This window comes from Neofelis nebulosa, chromosome 10, assembly GCF_028018385.1.
Source record: "Neofelis nebulosa isolate mNeoNeb1 chromosome 10, mNeoNeb1.pri, whole genome shotgun sequence".
Taxonomy (NCBI): domain Eukaryota; kingdom Metazoa; phylum Chordata; class Mammalia; order Carnivora; family Felidae; genus Neofelis; species Neofelis nebulosa.
The window spans coordinates 66,622,991-66,643,585 of NC_080791.1; the positions used below are offsets into that span (position 1 = coordinate 66,622,991).

The 20,595-nt window shown below is 35.8% G+C and overlaps 1 protein-coding gene across 4 annotated transcripts in view; it reads right to left on the minus strand.

Annotated features, from left to right (window-relative positions):
• The window catches only part of SBF2 (SET binding factor 2), a 484,561-nt gene that overhangs the window by 238,036 nt on the left and 225,930 nt on the right, over positions 1–20,595 (minus strand). For all 4 annotated transcript variants that reach the window (XM_058688209.1, XM_058688205.1, XM_058688206.1 and 1 more), the window contains exons 4-6: positions 15,328–15,450; positions 13,468–13,578; positions 10,845–10,950 (exon numbers count right to left, since the gene is read on the minus strand). In XM_058688209.1, the coding sequence (XP_058544192.1) occupies positions 10,845–10,950; positions 13,468–13,578; positions 15,328–15,450 (340 nt within the window). The remainder of the gene's footprint in view (positions 1–10,844; positions 10,951–13,467; positions 13,579–15,327; positions 15,451–20,595) is intronic.

A 20,595-nucleotide genomic window follows, 5' to 3' on the forward strand; every position in this document is an offset into this window, starting at 1 on the left:
AGATAAGAGATAACAAGTATTGGCAAGGTTATGGAGAAATGGTATCCATTGTGCACTCTTGGTGGAAATGTAGATTGGCGCAGCCATTTTGGAAAACAATGTGGAAGTACTTCAGAAAATTAAAAATAGAACTACCATATGATCCAGCAATTCCACCTCTGATTATATATCCAAAAGAAATGAAATCCCTATCTTGAAGAGTTATCTACTCTCCTATGTTCATGACATTATTCACAATAGCCAAGACATGGAAACAACCTAAGTGTCCTTCGATAGATGAATGAATAAAGAAAATAATTGTAATACAATGGAATATTTTTCATCCATAAAAAAGAAAGAAATCCTGGCTTTTGTAGCAACATAGATAGACCTTTAAGGCATTATATTAAGTTAAACAAATTAGAAAGAGAAAGACACTCTATGTTCTCACTTACATGTGGAATCAAAAAAAGCTGAATTCATAGAAATAGAGAGTAGAATGGTGGTTGCCAGGGGCTAACGGGTGTGAGAAATGGGGAGACACTGGTCAAAGGGCGCAAATTCTAAGTATAAGATGAATAAATTCAGGGGACCTAATGTACAGCGTGATGATTATAATAATAATACTGTATTATATACTTGAAAGTTCTTAAGACAGTAGATCTTAAATATTATCAGCACACACATAAAAATTTAGAATTATGTGAAGGGACAGAGGTATTAGCTAATCTTACTGTAGTAATCATTTCACAATATATATCTGCATCAAGTCATCACATTGTAAACCTTGAACTTACATAAGCTATGCGTCAATAATACATTGGTAAAGCTGTGATAGAAGTATAAGCATGGATGATATAAGACTATTGTAGTTTAACTATGGAAATTGACGATAGATGAGGGTCCAAGTTCATTTTAGTACGCAACTTAAAAAATGTAGTATACATTTTTAAGTATACTTTAAAATAGGATACTGTAAAAACTGGGGAATAAGTATTCTAAAATTAGCGTATTTGCAGTTAAAATCCAAATTATAACTAAACAGATATGGCAAAACATGTCATGAAAATTTCACAAAATTATTTGGGTTAAAGAGGGACATGTGAGTTAAACAGCTATGGATTAAACAAACAAACAAAAAATCAGATGGGCTATAAAAACCAGTCCTGTGAATATAATCTTACTAACATTAAAAACACAAAACATCTACAGTTTTCCACAAATCTTCAGGTAAACAAAAATAGTTCAGATAGGCTACAAGGAACAAATAAATAATACAGGAAGTAAGAGACGAAGGTGATTAACAGGAAATTATGGGGAATGAGGTGGGTGATGGTAGAAGTCCACATAATTATTTCAGGCAATGGCAGAGACCTTTCAAACTGTGAAAAACAAATTCATTATCATAACAATCCGTGGAGAGAAGAACCAAGGAAATGCTATCATTACATTTAGACCTTCCACAGGAAAACTGGTCAAGGCTACAAAAGAATCTTACAGTCTTATCTGCTTCCTGTCTATGCTTTATAAAATCCACCACCACCATCTCACCCCCAAACCAGGTAGTGAACTCTGATAATGGCCTTCAACAACAGTCCAACCAAAATGACTGGTGATAAGAACATGCCTTTAGACAGAATTATCAGTGCCGCATGCTCTGGAAACTACAACTCTGCACACAGCGCTTAGAAGCATCCTTCTCTCTCCTTCCCTTTCTTATCTTTTCCTTATTTTTTCCCTGAAAAATTAAATTTTGAATATGTAAGCAAAAGATAATTCAGCTGAAAATACTAGAGAGTAAAATAATGAAATCTGATCTTCAAATGACTAATAGTCATACATTCCGACACACTTCATCCATACATAGAACATCATCTAATAAAATAATGATTGCCGTTTTCTTCATGGCTAATGTATTCATTCATGTATTCAACAAATATTAATGTTTTTTGAGTCTAAGGTACTATGCCAAATACAGAGGACACAGAGAATAAGAAGTTCTTAAAGCTCACAGTCTTGTAAGGGAAAAACCCCTTATTAATCAGTAAGGAAAAACTATGGAGTAGAATTTCCATACCATCCCTGAAGACAACCGTGAGTCAACACATCAGCTCTGTACTGCCTACCTCTAGACTTTGTTATCTGAGAATAAAATCTCTAATGTGTTGAAGTACTATATATTTTTAAATAAAATATATACATGTAAAGAGTTAGTTTTATAAGTTTTTAAAAAATATTTTTATTGAAAGATTAAACACAAATATAGAAAACCATACAAGTAAAATGGGTGGCTTAGTGAATTATCCTAAAGAATTAATGAACACTACCTAGGCTGAGAAAGAGAACTTTGCCAGCAACCCTAAAGGCCCCTTCCCTGTGCCTCCAATCAGAATTCTCTCTCTACTGCCATAAGTAACCATTATCTTGACTTTATTCTATCAACCATTTTCCTTTTTTTCTATAGTTTCATTGCCAAAATGTGCATTCCTAGACACTATAGTTCAATCTCACTCTATTAAAAATAGGGTATGTTATAAATCTCTTTTAATCTTGAAGTTATTCCTCCATTCCTTTCCTTTCATTAAAATTTATTTGTTAAAGAACCTGGGACAGGGGCACATGGGTGGCTTGGTCAGTTAAGCGTCTGACTTCGGCTCAGGTCATGATCTCACAGTCTGTAAGTTCAATCCCTGTGTTGGGCTCTGTGCTGACAGCATGGCGCCTGGAGCCTGCTTTGGATTCTGTGTCTTCCTCTCTCTCTGCTCCTCCCCTGCTTGTGCTCTGTCTGTCTCTCTCAAAAATAAATAAACATTAAAAATAAACAATAAAAAAAGAACCTGGGACATTTGACTAATGATTTTCTGTGAACCCAGACTTTTTAAAAGTTTACTTTAATTCCAGTATAGTTAACATACAGTGTTATATCAGTTTCAGTTGTACAATACAGTGATTCAACAATACTATATATTACTCAGTGCTCATTATGATAAGTGTACTCTTAATTCCCTTCACCTATTTCACCCATCCCCCCACCTACCACCCCTCTGGTAACCATTAGTTTGTGCTCTATAGTTAAGAGTCTGTTTCTTGGTTACTCTCTTTTTTTCTTGTGCTCATTTGTTTCATTTCTTAAATTTCACATATAAGGGAAATAGTATGGTATTTGTCTTTATCTGACTTATTTTGCTTAGCATTACACTCTGTAGCTCCATCCATGTTATTATAAATGGTAAGATTCCATTCTTTTTTATGGCTGAATAATATTCCATTATATGTGTGTGTGTGTGTGTGTGTGTGTGTGTGTGTGTGTATACACACACACACACACACACACATTATATACATACATACATATATATACACACACCACATCTTCTGAGAGCCTAGATTTTGACAACTGCCATCTTTTGGTGCATTTCAATGTGTTCCCCTGTCTTCTGTATTTCCTGAAATCAGACTCAGATTAATCCCTCTGACCAAACTACAGGTAGTGTGTGTGGCAAGGCTAGATATATAATACCTGCTTTTTTCCTTCTTATAATAACACTTGTTGATTATTAGATCTTCATTTACTAAAGACTGTAAAATGATGATGTTCTGTTACTATAACTTTTTCATTTATTGATAGAATACTTTTATTTATTATTTTTATTTTTTTAAGTTTACTTATAATTTTGAAAGAGAGAGAGAGAGACAGAGAGAGAGCAGGGGAGGGGCAGAGAGAGAGAGAATCCCAAGCAGGCTCTGCACTGTCAGCACAGAGCCCGATGCAGGGTTCAAACTCACAAACCATGAGATCATGATGTGAGCCGAAACCAAGAGCAGGATGCTTAACCGACTGAGCCCCCAGGTGCACCTTGATAGAATACTTTTAAAAAGACACAATTCTCCTCATCTACTAATGGGTTGTCCTGTATTATATAGTCATATAAACAAGGCAGAATAAATGCTAGATTCTTTTCCTTTATTTAAAAAACTATTTTTTTTAATGTTTATTTTTGAGAGACAGAGCGTGAGCGGGGGAGGGGCAGAGAGAGAGAGAAAGACACAGAATCCGAAGAGGCTCCAGGATCTGAGCTGTCAGCGCAGAGCCAGACACAGGGCTCGAACTCACAAGCCGTGAGATCATGACCTGAGCCGAAGTTGGATGCTTAACCGACTGAGCCACCCAGGCGCCCCTCTTTTCCTTTACTGATAAGTTTTCAAGATAACAAATTGGTTCCATTATGTTCTAAGGTAATAATTTTTCATTTAATATTATTATGAATTCATGGATTTAAAAATATTTGCTGGGTTTCAATCAATTGCAATTACCATCATTTATGAAGCTCAAATTATACCATCAGATCAGTTGCAAGCCTCTTCAAGATGGCTTCTGAATTCTTCTGACAAGTTTTTTCTTTATTGAGATATAATTCATATACCATAAACTTGCCCTTATAAAGAATACAATTCAGTAGTTTTTAGTATAGGCTTAGGTTGTAAAACCATCACCAGTCTCTAACTCAATTTCATGACCTGAAGAGAAACCCCATTCTCCTTATCAGTCACTCCACTGTCCCCTCCCCCACTAGTTCTTGGCAACCTTTAATCTACTTCCTGTCTCTATGGATTTGCCTGTTGTACACATTTCATATAAATGGGATCATACAATATAAGACCTTCTGAGTCTTGCTTCTTTCACTTCACATAATGTTTTCAAGATTTGTCCATTTGTAGCACATATCAAAAATTCATTCCTTAGTATGGCTCAATAATAATCCATTTATATAAATATACCAAAATTTGTTTATCCATTTATGAGTTGATGGACCTTTGGGTTGTTTCCATTTTTTTGGCTATTATGAATAATGCTGCTATGAAAATTCATGTATAAGCTCTTGTATGAATATATATTTTTAATTCACTTGTAGAATTTGATATACTTTGACATATATATGCATACCTGTAAAACCATCACCACAATCAAGATAATGAACACAACATTCCAAAGTTTCCTCATACTTGGGGTACCTTGGTGGCTCTGTTGGTTAAGCATCCAACTTCGGCTCAGGTCACGATCTCATGGTTTGTGAGTTCAAGCCCCACGTCAGGCTCTGTGCTGACAGCTCAGAGCCTGGAGCGTGCTTCAGATTCTGTGTTTCCCTCTCTCTCTGCTCCTCCCCTGCTTGCGCTCTGTCTCTATCTCTCTCTCAAAAATAAATAAACATTAAAAAAAAAGTTTCCTTATATCTCTTTGTAATCCTTCTTTTCTCACCCCCAAAGCAACTATTCTATTACCACAGAGACTGCATTTTCTAGAACTTTATAGAAACCAAATCATACAGTATAAATTCTTTTTTGTATGACTTTTTAAATTCAGCATAATTATTTTCAGATTAATCTATGCTATACCATGTCTCAATAATTCATTATATAGCTTAGTAGTACTGCATTGTATGGATATACCAGATTATTTATGTATTATCATCACCATTAACCACTGCCACTGATCCAGACTGAGCTTGTTCCTAGTTTTTAAAATATCCATAAAAATATGGAAATGAACATTCATGTACAAATATTTTATGGACAATGTTACCATTTTCCTTAGGTAAATGGAGTAGAAGGTTTAAGAGTAGAATGGCTAGATTATTTGGTTTATTTAACTTTTTAGTAAATCAAACTGTGCTCCAATTCACATTCTCATCAGCAGTGAATTAAAGTTCCTCTACAACTTTGTCAATATTCAGGCAGCTCTCTGAAAAGTTAGACTGCTGTTTTTCCTCTTCCTCCTTCCCATGGGATATACCCCAAGTTGTGCATCTTCTCCACCTGTGACAAGCAATGATGGTACAGAAAGCTACCCTTTACTCTTCTTTGTTCTCAGTGGCATCGAAACTATGCCAATCCTGTCAGTGCTCCAAAAGAGGTGAGACAGGAACCAGTCTCACCCTCAGGCAGCCCTCCAAAAAGCTGGAAAATTGAATACATACTCTACTCTTCTCCTTCCCTCTCCCCCAAGGAGCTGCAAGCTGGGGCGTCCTCTCCCTGTGCTGAGCTGTGCAAGCTTGGGGGAGAGGCTGACAAGAAAAAGTGAAGTTGCTCTCCTTACCCATTTTAACGTGTCTGTCTGTACTCAGCTGTGTGCTCACTGCAAATTCTTAGCTGGATTGCATTTTGAACGGTACATCATTGTTAAAGCAATGTTTCTGTGGAAGAAGGACTAGGACTTCTTGTTCTAACACCTTGCTGATGCCACTCCCCAAATTCTCACTCTGGACTGTTTATCTCCTTCAATATTTAAGCATAGTTATTTTAATATGTGAATCTGGTAACTATTTTCTAGGTGCCCCTGTCTATGGTTTCTTCTGTATTTCTTTCATATAGGATTAGTCCTCTGTGTTTCTGGCTAGTTTTGGTTGAGTGTTGGGAATATTTATATATAAAATTTTACAGGTATACTTAAGGCCTAGAATGCAGTTATCTTGTTCCAGAGAGGATTTTCTTTTATTGGTACTATATAGCTATATACTACAGTAGCATCAAGGATCACTAGAATCTATTTTAAGGAACTAAAATGATCTCAAGTTCCACTTCAGTTCCTCAAGGGACCTTATGTAGACCTTGACTCATTCCTCAGCTGTGGTCCTTTGTAGTCTCAACTCAAAGGATGACAGCTTTTAAAGAAATGTCCCTTGGTAAACCTGAACTCAATTTCCCCCATCCCTACGGGATATCGATAGTGTGTGGACAGCTTTTCAGTTACTTCTTCCAAAATCAACTGATGCTCTGGGAAAAACTGGTCCCAAATGTCTGGCTCACTTCTCTAGGTTTCCTTCTTTTCTTGGACCATGGTTTAGTCACCTTTACTGCTTCTGATACTTTCAAGAAGATGATGCTTATATTTACATAGTTTTTCTAGTAGTTATTGCTAAGAGGGTTAGTCTAAGTTACACAGACCACCGTTACCTGAAGAGAGATACAGGTTTTATAAATTTATACTTTATTGTAGTTTTTCTCAGTGGGAGTGCTACCAGTGTTTTTGAAGTAAAAACTCTTCTGGTGCACATACATCATGCATGAGGGATGTTTAATATCCCTGGTCATGGGCACTGAATGTCAGTAACATCCCTCTCCTCCCCTCATCAAATCATTGTAAAAACTCAAAAACGTGCGAGGCTTGTAAGGCACTCATTAAGATAAAAGGCAGCATTTGGGAATGTGATATTATTATATTTGTGTCATTATTTTTCTATTCCTTTTCATGGTAAATCTTTGCTTTGATTGACCCGTTAGAGGTATACAGCCTCTTCTAAAAGTAAAAAAGTCACAGGAATAGTGTTTGGCTAAAATCAACTAAGTCAATGGTTAGGAGGGACCATGGACAGGCTGCAGGTAGTCCATGAAGCTCCTAAAATATTTTCTAAAAGTATATGGCAGGAGGATTTAATAAATAAGATATTCTTTAGAGAAGTAAGTGCCACCAGTGAGAGATTATCTATTTCATACACTTAAAAAAAAAAAAAGTTTAATTAAATTAGGACTTCACCGAAATGACTGAGTAGAATCTTTCAGAGGGGAGAGAAAAAGGGATAGGTGATTTTTTAGTGTTTGAACTTCTGAAAGGAAATAGATGTAAAGGGGGAAAAACTACTACTTGGGGATTGGTATCACCATTCATCTTTATTAGGATACTATAAAACTCCGCATATATTTACATTAATTTCTTCTGAGGCTTTCTAAATTTGACAATTGAAGTCACAACAGAAGAATAAGGATGGGACCATTAATGAAAAAGAAGGGATAAATTATAGAGCTGAGCAAGCAGCAAAATTCAGCATGATATAGAAAGGAAACAAGAGGGCAGGAGTTTTGTATAAGGAATAATTCCATGGGGATGCAGAATATGAGCCCTAAGGAAGGGAAGGTTCCAGTGTAACTAAAAAAAGACCCAAAGACAGATGAAGAACCCTGACAAAGACTGAATCAAGGAGAATGGGACACTCATATGTAGGCACATATAAAGGACAAGTAAGAGGTAAACAGGAATCTCAGGCAGCCGTGATCAGAAGCATACTCACTTTAAAGTTATACTATTTCTGGGGCGCCTGGGTGGCGCAGTCGGTTAAGCGTCCGACTTCAGCCAGGTCACGATCTCGCGGTCTGTGAGTTCGAGCCCCGCGTCAGGCTCTGGGCTGATGGCTCGGAGCCTGGAGCCTGTTTCCGATTCTGTGTCTCCCTCTCTCTCTGCCCCTCCCCCGTTCATGCTCTGTCTCTCTCTCCCAAAAATAAATAAAAAACGTTGAAAAAAAATTAAAAAAAAAAAAAAAAAAAGTTATACTATTTCTATCTACAACTATATGGTCAACTAATCTTCAATGAAGCAGGAAAGAAGAGACTCTTAAATACGGAGAACAAACTGAGGGTTGATGGTGGGGGCGGGGGTTAAATGGGTGACAGACACTAAAGGGGGCACTTTTTGGGATGAGCACTGGGTGTCATGTGTAAGAGATGAATCACTGGGTTCTACTCCTGAAAACAAGACTGAACTGTATGTTAACTAACTTGAGAATAATAATAAAAAAAGAATATCCAGTAGGAAAAAGACAGTCTCTTCAACAAATCATGCTGGGAAAACTGGACAGCAAGAGAAAAATGAAACTGGACCACTTTCTTACACCATACACAAAAATAAATTCAAAATGGATCAAAGACCTAAATGTGAGACAGGAAACTATCAAAATCCTAGAGAAGAAAACAGGTAACAACCTCTTTGGCCTGGTCCAGAGCAACTTGTTGCTAGATATGTTGCCGGAGGTAAGGGAAACAAAAGCAAAAATGAACTATTGGGACTTCATCAAGACAAAAAGCTTCTGCACAGGGAGGGAACCAATCAACAAAACCAAAATGCAGCCTATGGAACAGGATAAGATACTTGCAAATGGCATATCTGATAAAGTGTTAGTATCCAAAATCTATAAGGAACTTATCAAACTCAACATCCAAAAAAACCCCAAATAATGCACTTAAAAAATGGGCAGAAGACATGAAGGCACATTTTTCCAAAGAAGACATCCAGATGACTAACAGACATATGAAAAGATACTCAACATCACTCATCATCAGGGAAATACAAATCAAAATCACAATGAGATACCATCTCACACCTGTCAGAATGGCTAAAATTAACAATATAGTGTTAGCAAGAATGCAGAGAAAGGGGAACCCTCTTGCACTGTTGGTGGGAATGCAAACTGGTGCAGCCACTCTGGAAAAGAGTATGCAGATTCCTCAAAAGTGAAAAATAGAACTACCCTACAATCCAGCAATTGCATTACTAGGTATTTACCCAAAGGACACAAATATACAGATATGAAGGGGTACATGTATCCCAATGTTTATAGCAGCATTATTAATAATATCCAAACTATGGAAAGAGCCCAAGTGTCCAATGACTAATGAATGGATAAAGAAGAGGTGATATATATACACAATGGACTACTACTCAGTCATCTAAAGGAATGAAATCTTGCCTTTTGCAATGACATGGCTAGAGCTAGAGAGTATTATGCTAAGCAAAATAAGTCAGAGAAAGACAAATGCCATGAGATTTCTCTCATGTGTGCAATTTAAGAAACGAATATATGGAAAGGGGGGAAAAAGAGAGGGAAACAAACCATAAGAGACTCTATTTAAAAAAAAAAATTTAATGTTTATTTATTTTTGAGAAAGAGACAGAGCATAAGCAGGTAAGGGGCAGAGAGAGAGGGAGAAAGAATCTGAAGCAGGCTCCAGGCTCCAAGCTGTCCACACAGAGCCAAACGCAGGGCTCAAACTCACGAGCTGAGATCATGACCTGAGTTGGACGCCCAATCAACTGAGCCACCCAGGCATCCCAAATCATAAGAGACTCTATCATTAAGAGACTTAATGATAGAGAACAAACTGAGGGTTGATGGAGGGAGGGGGGTGGGGGATGGGCTAGATGAGTGATAGGCATTAAGGTAGGCACTTGTGTTGAGCACTGGGTGTTGTATGTAAGTGATGAATCACTAAATTCTACTCTTGAAAACAATACTACACTATATGTCAACTAACTAGAATTTAAATGAATTTTTGGAAAAAAAAAATTAGGACATCTGAGTGGCTCAGCTGGTTAAATGTCTGACTTCTGCTCAGGTCATGATCTTGCGGTTCATGAGTTCAAGCCCCCATCAGGCTCTATGCTGACAGCTTGGAGCCTGGAGCCTGCTTCGGATTCTGTGACTCCCTCTCTTTCTGCCCCTCCCCTGCTCATGCTCTGTCTGTCTGTCCGTCTGTCTCTCTCTCTCTCTCAAAAATAAATAATGAACATTAAAAAAAAAAAAGAAAAAAATTTTGAAAAAAATTTTTATACTACTCCCTAAATGAAGTAAAAGGTATCCAATGGATAGAGGGTACTTTTTCTGATGTCCTCCCCACAATTCTTCAGCCTTGCCATTGCTAGAAAATTGAAGATAAAGTCCTGATCCAGGTGATAGATTAGAATAATGGGACTTTTAGTTCCATCTGACAAGGATTCTACGAAACTAATTCATCTAAGGAAAAGCAAACTATACTATCTATTCATTTTTGAAAGCATAAAGAAAATCTGCCTATTTTCTAAAAGTCGAATTGACTCCAGAGCAAAAGAGGCCAGGGTTAAAACTTAAAAAAAAAAAAAAGAAAGTAAAGAATGAATACCATTTAAGATTAGGACCCATATAATTATATATTTTATACATCAGGTATTTAATCATTAGCTTTTTATTCTCTTGATTTATGTCAGGTGACATGAGTTTCAGATAAATCTTTTTTTCATAGGCTTCTACAAGAGGACACTGACAATGGGAGAAAAGACATACCCAACTGCTGGAACAGGAGAGCCACACTAGTGCCTGTGACAGGAAGACTGTCATGCAAAGGAGTCTGGATCAGCTGTCTGTCTCCCGCACCCAAGGAGAACAGCTTCTGCAGAATGGGTGAAAAACACACATACACAAACATAAATGATTTCTCTCATTTTCTTAAAACAAAAAAAAAAATCCTTTGAAAGTTCAAATTTGTTTAAAAAAATGTTTTTTGGGGGGAAGCCTGGGTGGCTCAGTTTTGTTAAGCATCTGACTCTCAACCTCGGCTCAGGTCATGATCTCGAGGTTTGTGAGTTTGAGGCCTATATGGGGCTCTGTGCTAGCAGTGCAGAGCCTGCTTGGGATTCTATCTCCCTCTCTCTCTGTCCCTTCTCCACTTGCTCTCTATCTCTCTCTCAAAATAAAATAAAAAAAAAAACTTTTTGGGGGGGTGCCTGGGTGGCTCAGTCGGTTAAGCATCTAACTTTGGCTCAGGTCATGATCTCATGGGTCCATGGGTTCAGGCCACGCATCGGGCTCTGTGCTGACAGCTCGGGGCCTGGAGCCTGCTTCGGATTCTGTGTCTCACTCTCTCTCTGCCCCTCCCCCACTTGTGCTCTGTCTCTCTCTATCTCTCTCAAAAATAAAAAATATGGGACACCTGGGTGGCTCAGTTGGTTGAGTGCCTGACTTCGGCTCAGGTCATGATCTCACAGTTCCTGAGTTCGAGCCCCGCATCGGGCTCTGTGCTGACACTCTGCCCCTCCCCCACTTGTGCTCTGTCTCTCTCTGTCTCTCAAAAATGAATAAACATTAAAAAAAAATTTTAATAAAATAAATAAATAAAAAATGTAAAAAAACCAACTTTTTTTTGAAGTCCAAATTTAGAGTAATGATGAGCCTATAAGATCCAATTAATAGATGCAAGAGTAATGATGAAACCAAAAATATTCAAATTACATTGTGCCCAAATGAATATGGTATGAGAAAATTCAATAATTAGAAAGCTGAAAATTTAAGGGGCGCCTGGGTGGCGCAGTCGGTTAAGCGTCCGACTTCAGCCAGGTCACGATCTCGCGGTCCGTGAGTTCGAGCCCCGCGTCAGGCTCTGGGCCGATGGCTCGGAGCCTGGAGCCTGTTTCTGATTCTGTGTCTCCCTCTCTCTCTGCCCCTCCCCCGTTCATGCTCTGTCTCTCTCTGTCCCAAAAATAAATAAAAAACGTTGAAAAAAAAATTTAAAAAAAAAAAAAAGAAAGCTGAAAATTTAATAACAATGGAGAAACAAAAATTAGTGACAATCATACTTAACTAAAAAATAAGAAAATATTAAAGTCAACATTTTTATGCCAATTATATGTCAATAAAACTTGGAAAACAAAAAATATGTAACATGAACCACATACATAATATTTTAAAACTTCTAGCAGCCACAATAAAAAGTTTTTTAAGTTAAAAAATAAATTAACATAATAAAGTCAAAATAAATCCGTGAGAAAGTTCCATAAAATAATTCCACAGCTTTAAAGTTTAGGTTCATTTGTAACCAAACTTACATCTTGTATTCTGCCTTTGTAGTAAGGGAAGAAGAATGAGGGAGGAGGGAATAGGAGGAAGACAAGAGGATAAAAACTTAAGAGTAACAGGACACCAGGTAAGACAAAAGAGTTAAAAGAGAAAGAACTGAGGGTTGATGGGGGGGGTGGGAGAGAGAGGAAAGTGGGTGATGAGCATCGAGGAGGGCACCTGTTGGGATGAGCACTGGGTGTTGTATGGAAACAAATTTGATAATAAATTTCGTATTAGAAAAAAGACAAAGGGCAAGGAAAAAAAATATCAGTTTCATAGCAAGTATCATCTCTGTCAGACTGAGGAGGATAAACAATGTAATTTTTAGAGGGCTGTCCCCTTCCACAACATTACACAAGAATAAGCAAAATAAGTGAAGGAAGTCTTTTTTTTTTTTTTTTTTTTAACTACGGTGCCCTGGAAACATTGAGACATAAAAGCTCAGGTTCTTATTTTTCGACTGCAGAGATGAAAATTAAAATCTTAAGACAAACAAGATGACTACTCTGAGAAAGTTTTATGTCGGTAAAAGAATTTAATGTCCTCATATGAGGCTCAAATATGACAAAAACTTTGGGAAATTTTAAGGGATAGCTTATACTTTCTGGAAAAGATCTGTGATTTTGGATGGTCATCAACATTAATATTTCTAAAGGTAGTTTAGAGTTTTTCTAATTTTTATCACTAAAAAACATTTTGATATAAGTTAATGAAATGAGCCATAGCTGTATAGAGGAGTAATAAAGGTAGAAAGGAGACATTTTAAATGTTCAGCTTAAAAACGAATATTTCCAAGAAAATGTAAACTAGAGTTCAAGTTACACAAAATATGACTTCTAATTATGCTATGTGAAAGGTGAGCCCTGTGTTAAAACTAACCTTATGACCTAAGAAGAGAATGGAATCTTGGGTCTCTAGAAGGCAGACCATAGGGACAATGCTTAACTAAGATCTTCTTTAAAATGAAAATATTTAAGGAATTCCATTTTTTTCTTTTCTTCAAAAATTAAATTAACTGGAGCAGAGGAGAAGAGGAACAGGCCCTCTTCATCTCCCTTTTTATTCTATTTACCTGAGACCCTCCAGCTGCTGGGACAAGGCACGCACACAGGTTTGCAATGAGACTTTCCAAGGAGACATTCAAACTATCCACATATACAGTGTAGATCAAACCTAGGCAAGCCTACAAAGAGAAGATGAAAGAAGAGATTACTTTTTCATGGAAAAAATAAGCATTAAAAAATAAATTGCTGTGACATCTGCTCTTAAGGAAATTTCTTTTTGAAGCCAGTAAAGTATATTCCACAGTGACCATGGAATAAGTTTTAAGCAGCAAATGTTATTAAGTTTATTAAATTTTCCTCCTTGACCAGAAGCTCTAAATGAGCTTTTGCGATGAGTTTATAAAAAGCAGAACCATAATTTGTAAAACAGGTGTTTGTGCTGAGATAAACACTCTAGCAAATTTGTAGGGCTTAAAACTGTTGTGGTCTCAGCCTACTTTGCAAAAAGTCAAACTTCAAGATAAAAATTTCAAAATGTTATTGCTTTGTGATTCTTATAAATTCAGAATGTTTGTTCTACAGAAAAAAATTTTGTAAATTATCAGAGGTTAGCAAAATAGAGACAAGATATAATTAACACTGTAAACTCAGAAGAAGGTAGGTGGTAAAATGGAAGATAAAATGCAATCTTTATGAATCTTTCAGTTTATTAAAATTTGTGACTAAGAAAAATTAGTAGGGATGCCTGGGTGGTTTGGTCGGTTAAGCGTCCAACTTCAGCTCAGGTCATTATTGTGGTCCATGAGTTTGAGCCCCGCATCGAACTCTGTGCTGACAGCTCAGAGCCTGGAGCCTGCTTCAGAATCTGTGACTCTCTCTCTGTCCCTCCCCTACTTGTACTCTGTATTTGTCTCTCTCTTTCCCAAAAATAAACATTAAAAAAAAAAAAAGAAAAATTAGTATTTGTTAGAAGTTATCCATTGTCATTGGAATCTTGACACTAAGTTAATTCTTCTAGAATATATATAATCTCAAGAATATGGAAAAGTTTTCCAGAAATTATGTATTAATTTCCCAAGTCCTTCAGAAATTTTAAGGTATATTTAAAAATTTTTAAAAACCTTTATTTATTTCTGAGAGAGACCGTGCGAGTAGGGGAGAAACAGAGAGAGACACACACAGAATCCAAAGCAGGCTTGAGGCCCTGAGCTATCAGCACAGTACCCGGCGTGGGGCTCGAACTCACGAACCGTGAAATCATACCTGAGCCAAAGTCGGACATTTAACTGAGCCACCCAGACGCCGCAGAAATTTTAAGGTATATTTTTTATATTTTCCAAAGACATCTGTGATTTCGGACAATAATCAACATTACTATTACTAAAGGTAGCAACTGAAATAAGAAAAGTAAGCCCTCTTCTTTCAAAGCTTAAATGTATAAAAAAATTTTTTTGCATTTAAAAATTCTGAGTGTGTCAAAGAGACAATATCTGGAAGTAAACAATATTTTAAAGCTATGTTGGAGACCAAAACTATTTGAGATTTAGATATTCAATCTATTTACTGAGCCTGGTCTCCTCAAAAGAAGGTAAATAAAAACACAAAGTTGTTATACTGCTAATACATTTTAAATTTGCTACAGGCAATCAAATGATTTCTTTTAGATTCATAAATTTTGAAGTCAGTAGCCATGGGATCTATTTAAAAACAAACACTACATCCTTATAAGTTTAAATAGTTACATTAATCTAGGTATGTATTTCATCCAACATGAATACATTTTTTTCTATTGACACTACATTTATTTTATTGACGAACCTCTAAATCAATTCAAAGATATTTTAAATACAAAATCTTGTTACCATGATTCACTCAAAGCAGATTCACACAATAATATAAATCAATAATGACAACTATGAGTTCTTTACCCTAAAAATTTCTGGATAATCTAATCTGGATACCAACACCAGGCTTTTGGGAGCAAATACTTCTGCGGGCTGAATTAAACCAGACCCTTCCACTTCACCTTCAATCTCTTCCTTCTTTGTTCCCTAGAAAAAGATGCACTGAAATGAACAGACAGAATTTCTAGATTTATAATTCACAAAAGATAGACATATCACACATTTTCATGTAATTTACAAAATCTAAAATTATTTATAAAATATAATTTATAATATAATTTACAAAACTCAAACTAAAAATAAAGATACATACTTTGACAGGAATCTAAGAAGCAAGTAAGTAGACAAAGAAATTATAAAGAAAGCCATGCTTATTTCAATTTTGAAAAGCTCCTTATGCTCCAGATATATACCACAACTTTATGTGAGCATTTGGTTTTTATGTGAGATCGGGAATCAAAGGTAAAGAAGACACATTAACATTATTTTAGATAGTGACCCAAACAACTAAAAATGATACTCACTTAAATGGAGACTCAGTTTTTAAGAAAAGATCTATTTTAGAAGGCACTAATTTTCATTCTTGTTTTTCTACTTGTACCAATCTTTCAAACAAAAGTGATGCTCATTTAGGATTCTAAGGCTTACAGAATGCTCAGTGCTCTTAGAAGTGAAACCCAATCAGCTCTAAATTCCTTCTGCTCATAAGCAACAATGTTGATTTTTTTGAGAAGAGAAAATAATCTTTCTACACAAAACTAATTTTCAGAATGTACTTACTGCCATGGAAATGTACACTTAATAATGGTTAAAATGGCAAATCTATGTCATGTACATTTTAGCACAATAAAAACATCTATAATAAAAAAAATACCCTACATTACAATGACTAAAAATACTGGTTAATGAAATAAACTTTGAAAACTTTTGTTCCCATTAAGTGTCAACAAGTATTTCCTGTGCACCTACTGTTCCATTATACTATATGATGCACTATAAAACTTATAAATAAAATTAAAAAAAAGACAAGGTAGTAAAGCATTCAGATTGATTTCTAGATGATATTCTAAGATGCCAGGACATTTTCCCTAACTAGATTGTTCTTTCTTTCCCATTAATCAAATTTGCAGCTCAAAAATCTGTCTTCCTTCCTGAAGCCTTTCCTTTACTTATTTTTCTTTTAATTCTCAGCACAGTTCACCAATATATCACACATCCTCCAACTCATTTCTCCCACCAACCTCTCCCCAAAATGCCAAATCCAATTGCCTGCTTGACCTGTCCACTTAGATGACTAACAGGTATCTTAAACATGTCCAAACCATAGCTCCAATCTTTCTCCTCAAACTCCATTCCTCCTACAGTATTGAGTCTCAGTTAATGGAAATCCTACCTGTCCATTTGGCAGATCAAAACTCTGGATTCCTCTCCCTTCATGCCCCATATCCAAACTGTCAGCAAATCCTGAATGCTCACCACCTCCACTCCTACCACAGTATTATGAGCCACCATCATTGCTTGTCTGGATTATTTTAACAATCTCCTTCAGTCTCTCCTATTCCTCCTTAGCCCCAGTTTGCTTCCTTGTTGCTCTTCAAACATGCTGGGCATGCTCCCAACTAAGGCTCTTAAGCACTGTCTGTTATTCCTTTTCCTGAAATACTCTTCCCACAGATACTCTAATGATGAATTCCCTCATCTCCATTAGGTCTTCGTTCAAGTGACTTCTCATCTGTTAAGCCTTTGTTGGCACCCTAATTAAAATCCCAATTCACTAACATTCTCTATTTCCTTTCCTTGCTTTATTTTTCTCCTTGGCACTTGTTACCATCCAACATATTAACCTATTTCACTTATCTTGTTTTTTTTTTTTAATTTTTTTAATGTTTATTTTTGAGAGAGAGTGCGAGTGCGAGTGGGGAACGGGCAGAGAGAGAGGGAGACACAGAATCCTAAGTAGGCTCCAGGCTCTGAGCCCGAAGTGGGGCTTGAACTCACAAACTGTGAGATCATGACCTGAGCCAAAGTTGGATGCTTAACCGACTGAGCCACTCAGGGGCCCCACGCTTATCTTGTTTTTTGTTTGTCTGTCTCCTCCACTAAAATATGCTTAATGAAGCCCAGGATTTCTGTCTTGTTCACTAATAATTTTCCAGTTCCTAAAACAAGAGCTGGGCACATGGTTGATACTTTATTAATTTTTGTTCACTGCATACATGCAGGAATGAATTTTCTTGGAATAACTTTCTGGCTAGTTCACCAAGGAAAGTCTCTCCCCTGCCCCCCTCACTTATAGAGGCCAAAAACTATATTTTCTATCTCCGCTGGAGCTCGTATATTTTCTAGTACAGTGAAATATAATCAAGTATTAGATGTCTATGGAATGCACGTATCCAAAGGGAACTATCTGTTTACTTTTTATATGTGTCATAAGGTCCCTATGCTCTTGAAAGATTTTCATCTGTTATAAAGCAAAAGCTAAAAGGTTGGCTGGTTTCTAAAATCCTTAGAAATAATAAAAATGTGATGAATATGAATTTACCAAATATTTCCACACATAATGAATCATATTCTTCATGGATTACTAACAAATTTGAAATGACAAAAGAACGACTAAAATTCCTCAAAAAGATAAAGCTATCCATTTTATGAGATTGTGATAAATGCCCTAGAGTACCATTAGAAGTCAGCTTGACTAAGTAGATAACCATTTCAAATAAATAACCATTAACCTACTTTGACCATAACACAAAATAGAATGCATTGGTCTTTTCTTAAAGCTATTCTTTAAACATTCACTAAATGGAATAGTTATTAACAAAAAAGAAAAAAAGCGCCAGTATAGTGTAAATCTGTATTAAGTAAAAACAATTCCATTTTTATTTATATCACTTTTTATTACAGAGGTTGGCTTTTACTTCATAACTGTATTATAAATCATAAGATGTTGTTATTCTTAATTCTAACAGCTCTCCTATAAGCATACAATGTCACAAGTTTAGAAAAAATTCATACTCCACTTTTCAAAACAAAATGCAGTACTATGGTTAAAAAAATTTTTTTTTTAATATACTAAAAAGACTAAATTGCACACTTTAAAAGGATGGATTTTATGGCATGGTAATTAGATCTCAACTCAAAAAGTAATGCAGGGTATTGAGGAGGGCACCTTTTGGGATGAGCACTGGGTGTTGTATGGAAATCAATTTGACAATAAACTTCATATATTGAAAAATAAAATAAAAAAAATGTCAAAAAAAAAGTAATGCAAAATACTAAGGGCAATTAGCATCCATATTACATAATAATTTTATCTTTTTAATCAGAGATTTTGCAATATATTAAGACTTTCTGATTTCTGGTTGAAGTAAATAAGCACCAAATTCTAATTTTAGTTTGGTTATACTTTTTGCTTATAGATTACCTGGCAATATTTACCTGAGAATATATATCTAGTATATCTTATGTCATCATTAAGATATACTTTAGAATAAAAACAACAAAAACCCAAAACCCAAAAGTGAAATTATACACAAACTTTACTCCTTATAATATTTTTTAATAAAAGATGAATCCCAAGGAAATAAAATATGATGAAACTCTACTACTTATGATCATAACTTTGAGTTTACTATAATACACTGATATACTATCCCTCTTAGTGATTTTTTTTTTTAATTTTTTTTTCAACATTTTTTATTTATTTTTGGGACAGAGAGAGACAGAGCATGAATGGGGGAGGGGCAGAGAGAGAGGGAGACAGAATCGGAAACAGGCTCCAGGCTCCGAGCCATCAGCCCAGAGCCTGATGCGGGGCTTGAACTCACGGACCGCGAGATCGTGACCTGGCTGAAGTCGGACGCTTAACCGACTGCGCCACCCAGGCGCCCCCCCTCTTAGTGATTTTATACTATAATAATACACCAGGTTTTCATGCTTAATTTCAAAGACTGTTGTGTGTGTGTGTGTGTGTGTGTGTGTGTGTGTGTGTTCCTTAAATTTAGCTTTCATCATCCTTTTAAAATACTGAATTCTCCAAATCTCTGTTGGAAGACTGGAATTATTTTTAATATTTATTGCTTAATTGTTTTATTAAGTCAAATTATGAATTAAATATCAAAATTCTTATTAAAATACTTCATTATAATTAATAAACAATGTTTCTACAAAAAAAAAGAGAATATAATGTCACAAGTTTAGACAAAATTCATACTCCTCTTTTCAAAGCAAAATGTAGTACTAAAAATGTAGTACTAAAAAAATTTAAACCCCAACACTGCTGGTTAAAATAAGGTTTGTTCCAAGAGACAGTAATGTGGTGGTTTTGGTAAAATTTTTCTATAAATAATTTATCATTTAAGGGAATACTGTTTATTCATTACGGCAGCTAGAATATCTTTTGTGTAACAATTACGTATTTCACATGCTGAAAAGATGTGAGAAACCTAAAAATAAGCAGGAAATTTAAAACATAGGCTATGAATGTAACAGATGTTATAATAATGCTTTGAAATTTTATATTTTATAGTAGAAAACATTTTCACATATTTTATCTCACTGAACAGTACTTGCAAGCCTTTTTCTAACCTAAGATTATTCCTAATTCTAGTAGATGCCATTAAAGATACAAATTTATCTTAAACACTAAGTTTACTGAATTGTCTCACAATGACTTGCAGGGTCACCTTATCTCTTATACACACCATAAGCACATGCTACAACTTGCCCACTTATAGATTTTTTTCCTACTTATTTTTACCATGGACTACATGTGCCAGTGGGATTCCCAGCTTCTATGTAATTTACATTCTATGTAGGTCACAGTCTCTGTGTTTCAATAACATGGGATAAATTAGTACTTACCATATCAATCTTCCCCAAAAGCACTATTGCTTTTTAAATGTATCCTGAGACAAAAATGCTAAAAATTATTAGATTACTGATTTTATGGGATGACTCCATATGCAAAATATTTAGGAAGTTCATCTTTTCACTCAGGTTGAATATGTCAGCCTCATCTTTGTGCACTCTTGATGCTTGATTCCTGTCTCTTCTACCTTGAAAAGACTTGTATCCAATATCCAAAATGTGCAAAGCTCATTTTCAACAATAGTATTTCACACTAAAACTCTTCCTACAGTATTTCTTTCAATATTCTGTTTAAAAAAGGATAAAAGGAGGAGCACCTAGGTGGCTCAGTCAGTTAAGCATCCAACTCTTGATTTCGGCACTGGTCATGATCTTACAGTTCATTAGATCAAGACCAACAACTGGTTCTGCAATGACAGTGCA